General features: G+C 48.9%; 1 protein-coding gene across 1 annotated transcript; it reads left to right on the plus strand.

Annotated features, from left to right (window-relative positions):
• Window positions 1–193: 193 nt before the first annotated feature.
• Window positions 194–1,934, plus strand: LOC116465204 (E3 ubiquitin-protein ligase RNF130-like). Its single transcript, XM_032754324.2, is given in 2 exon segments — window positions 194–1,478; window positions 1,481–1,934. Coding segments are annotated over 2 exon segments (1,335 nt in total). The 5' UTR covers window positions 194–250; the 3' UTR covers window positions 1,588–1,934.
• The last annotated feature ends 833 nt before the right edge of the window (window positions 1,935–2,767 follow it).

The following is a 2,767-nucleotide window of genomic DNA, read 5'->3' on the forward strand; positions in this document are numbered from 1 at the left end:
GGGAGGCGGGGCGGCGACGGACGCGCGCCTCAGGCGGCAGCCGCGCGAGAGGAACTTTGTGTTCCTCTAAGCCTCCTCGGGGCGTTTCCTCCCGTGCCGCCCTTCCCCTCCTCCGCCGCGTCCTGGCGAGGCGCCTCCCATTCGGTGGGACCGACCCGGGGGGGATGGAGGGGGCACGCTCCTACAGCCCTCCTGGGACCCCGAAGAGACGTCCGCGTGCGACCTGAGACACCGCCCTCGTCGAGGGCTCATGGGCGCGTCCCCACGGGCGGGCAGCGGACGTGAGGGCGGCGAGCGGCGGGGCCGCGGCGGCTGCCGGAGGACGATGAGCTGCGCGGGACGGGCGGGCCCTGCCCGGCTCGCCGCGCTCGCCCTGCTGACCTGCAGCCTGTGGCCGGCGCGGGCAGACAACGCGAGCCAGGAGTACTACACGGCGCTCATCAACGTGACGGTGCAGGAGCCCGGCCGCGGCGCCCCGCTCACGTTCCGCATCGACCGCGGGCGCTACGGGCTTAACTCCCCCAAGGCCGAGGTCCGCGGCCAGGTGCTGGCGCCGCTGCCCCTCCACGGAGTTGCTGATCATCTGGGCTGTGATCCACAAACCCGGTTCTTTGTCCCTCCTAATATCAAACAGTGGATTGCCTTGCTGCAGAGGGGAAACTGCACGTTTAAAGAGAAAATATCACGGGCCACTTTCCACAATGCAGTTGCTGTAGTCATCTACAATAATAAATCCAAAGAGGAGCCGGTTACCATGACTCGCCCAGGCACTGGAGATATTATTGCTGTCATGATAACAGAATTGAGGGGTAAGGATATTTTGAGTTATCTGGAGAAAAACATCTCTGTACAAATGACAATAGCTGTTGGAACTCGAATGCCACCGAAGAACTTCAGCCGTGGCTCTCCAGTCTTCGTGTCAATATCCTTTATTGTTTTGATGATTATTTCTTCAGCATGGCTCATATTCTACTTCATTCAGAAGATCAGGTACACAAATGCACGCGACAGGAACCAGCGTCGTCTTGGAGATGCAGCCAAGAAAGCCATCAGTAAATTGACAACCAGGACAGTAAAGAAGGGTGACAAGGAAACTGACCCAGACTTTGATCATTGTGCGGTCTGCATAGAGAGCTATAAGCAGAATGATGTCGTCCGAATTCTCCCCTGCAAGCATGTTTTCCACAAATCCTGCATGGATCCCTGGCTTAGTGAACACTGTACCTGTCCTATGTGCAAACTTAATATATTGAAGGCCCTGGGAATTGTGCCGAATTTGCCATGTACTGATAACGTAGCATTCGATATGGAAAGGCTCACCAGAACCCAAGCTGTTAACCGAAGATCAGCCCTCGGCGACCTTGCCGGCGACAACTCCCTCGGCCTTGAGCCTCTTCCTCAGGACGGGGAGCTCACTCCGAGAACAGGAGAAATCAACATTGCAGTAACAAAAGAATGGTTTATTATTGCCAGTTTTGGCCTCTCAGTGCCCTCACACTCTGCTACATGATCATCAGAGCCACAGCTAGCTTGAATGCTAATGAGGTAGAATGGTTTTTAAGAAGAAAAAACCTGCTTTCTGACTGATTTTGCCTTGAAGGAAAAAAGAACCTATTTTTGTGCATCATTTACCAATCATGCCACACAAGCATTTATTTTTAGTACATTTTATTTTTTCATAAAATTGCTAATGCCAAAGCTTTGTATTAAAAGAAATAATAAAAAGTCAAAAAATAAAATAAAATAAAAAGCACCATTACATCAGTGCTGACAAGCAGAATACTGAAAGAGAACAGGGAAAGGCCGAAACTATTCCCAGAGATGTTGCTTTAAATGATCATGAAAAGTCCAGATAGAGATGATAACTGTTTTTTGGCAGATTCCAATTTTAAGAGTTCAAAGTAAATTCTATTATATATTTTTAGCAAGTTTACTTCCCCCTTTATTTTGAAAAATACTTTATACTTTCCTGACTATAAAAATGTTGCCAAAAACAGAAACTGAAAAAGAATACTGGATAAAAAAGAAGTATTACCTGTAAACCCCAGAGTTAACTTTTGTTGGTATAATCGAACATTTATAAAAATTCCTAAAGCATGGGTTTTGAGATTTGTTTCTGTCCCTATCTTTGTTCACCCCCTTGTGGCCATGATACGAAGTCAAGAGCTAGGCAGCAAAAAAAGAAGAGGGAAAAAAGTGAACAGCTTGGATAGTAAACTGATCACTTCAACACTATTTGCAATAATTAACATATGTAGTTCTACTTGAAATACATATGGGTCAGGGTCTTGGCAGAAAAGAAAGGGAACACTCAAAAGGGGCGATTGTAAACTATCCCTTCATTAAAATTTTTGAAGTACGGGGAGCGTTAAGAGAAACTGCAAGGGGTGTGTTACTGATAGCTCCCAGTGGCTGAACCCAACAGGAAGCCAGAAGGAAATGGAACTGAATTTTTGCAGCCCTTAAAGGTCCACCCTTCCAGGTCACAAAGCAGGGTAAGAGTAGAAAGTGATCTGGCTGGGCCGGGTGCAGTGGCTCACACCTGTAATCCCAGCGCTTTGAGAGGTTGAGGCGGGTGGATCCCAAGGTCAAGAGATTGAGACCATCCTGGCCAACATGGTGAAATCCCGTCTCTACTAAAAATACAAAAATTAGCTGGGCGTGGAGGCGTGCACCTGTAGTCCCAACTACTTCGGAGGCTGAGGCAGGAGAATTGCTTGAACCCAGGAGGGGTTGCAGTGAGCAGAGATCACACCATTGCACTCCA

The sequence above is a fragment of the Hylobates moloch genome, unplaced genomic scaffold (assembly GCF_009828535.3).
Source record: "Hylobates moloch isolate HMO894 unplaced genomic scaffold, HMol_V3 SCAFFOLD_9076, whole genome shotgun sequence".
Classification (NCBI taxonomy): Eukaryota; Metazoa; Chordata; class Mammalia; order Primates; family Hylobatidae; genus Hylobates; species Hylobates moloch.